This window comes from Sciurus vulgaris (assembly GCF_902686455.1).
Source record: "Sciurus vulgaris genome assembly, chromosome: 3".
NCBI classification, from domain to species: Eukaryota; Metazoa; Chordata; class Mammalia; order Rodentia; family Sciuridae; genus Sciurus; species Sciurus vulgaris.
This window is the reverse complement of record NC_136463.1, coordinates 22,678,107-22,679,501: the sequence shown is the minus strand read 5'-3', so window position 1 is coordinate 22,679,501 and position 1,395 is coordinate 22,678,107. Positions and strand designations below refer to the sequence as shown.

Sequence of the window (1,395 nt, the reverse complement as noted above, 5' to 3'; positions counted from 1 at the left end):
GTATAGTATATTGGACTTTTATTTTTTCATATTCTACTCTTTGTCATGTTATGGTGGATTTCACTCATTCTTGTAGAAATATTTTAAAGAGAGGGGAACATTTTAGCTCCGTTTCGATATCTCTGGTCTACCATGCAGCCTGTGACTCGCAGATGGTAGGCAATCAGCACGGTTTTTACTGAGTTGAAATTTAATGTAAAATTTACATTAATCAATAAAACCAAAGCAGCATTTGCAAGGCCAAAGAAGAGAAGTTTATTAGAAAATAAACATCCCCCAAGACCTTAGATCCAAGATAGAAAGAAGGACATTACTTCTGTTCAAAGACTTGAGAACATCCCAAGTCTTAATAGATGAGTCCAGGTCTCCATTCACAGGCTGGTTGGTTTAGGATCTTGGTGGCTCAGGTCAGGAGGTTTGATAGGTAGAGAAAGAATTTTTGGTTTCAGAAGTTTGATTGCTTGCTCCAGGAGTCAGCTCACTTCTTAGCAGCAGGGGTTGCAGCAGGAGGTCCTGCAGGTGGTGCGGCAGGGTGCAGGCTGGCAGCAGGGGGGACGGCAGCAAGGAGCCTGCACACTGATGGGGTGGCAGCTGGTGGAGGCCCAGCAGCAGGGTCTGCAGACCACGGCGGTGCAGGACGTTGGGCAGCAGGTGATGGGGCGACAGCAGCCTTCCTGCAGGCCACAGGGGTCGCAGCAGATGGGGCGGCTGCAGGGCTCACAGATGGGGCGTGTGCAGCGGGGAACGCAGGTCACGGGGCGGCACACGGTGGTCTGGCAGGACACGGGGCGGCAGCAGCAGGGGTCGCGGCAGCAGCAGGGCTGGCAGCTGCCTCCACAGCTCTGGGAGGAGAAGGAACCACAGCAGGAGCCAGTCATGGTGGTGTGTGGGCTGGAGTAGTGTTGAGGACTTGAGAGGAGCTGGAGGTTCTCAGGTGTGATGTCTTCTTCCTTCTCTGGGCCCATTATATACTCTGGCCAGGTGCTGATGACCCTTTGTTTGTTTTTTGACCAATTAAGTAGAATTTTGTTTGATTAATGGTTCCTTGTGACATACTCATGATCTCATTGAAAAATTCTTGTTGCATCTCTAAATATGAATGTATTCACACTCTTCATCATAAAAATGAAGCAAGCATTCATAGCCAGTTGGAATGATAGCAACTCCCTGTTAATTGATAGATGATTGTGCATCTTTATGGGAAGCATAGCATGATGGTTTGATATATTTTTACATTGTGTATTGATCAACTCAGGAGACAGGTTATTCTTATCTCAAACATTCACCATTTCTTTGTGATGAGAAATTCAAAATCCTCTCTTCCAGGTAGTTTTAAATTACATATTGCAATACTTTTAACTATAACCATCTTCTTTGTAATGGAACACTGGAACT

General features: G+C 46.2%; 1 protein-coding gene across 1 annotated transcript; it reads right to left on the bottom strand.

The window, feature by feature from the left end:
• Positions 1 to 485: 485 nt before the first annotated feature.
• LOC306657149 (keratin, high-sulfur matrix protein, IIIA3A-like) lies at positions 486 to 878 on the bottom strand (the record flags this gene model as incomplete). The annotated part of the gene is made up of 1 exon (XM_079132895.1): positions 486 to 878. One exon carries the CDS (start codon positions 876 to 878, stop codon positions 486 to 488), a length of 393 nt encoding a protein of 130 aa, XP_078989021.1.
• Positions 879 to 1,395: the final 517 nt, after the last annotated feature.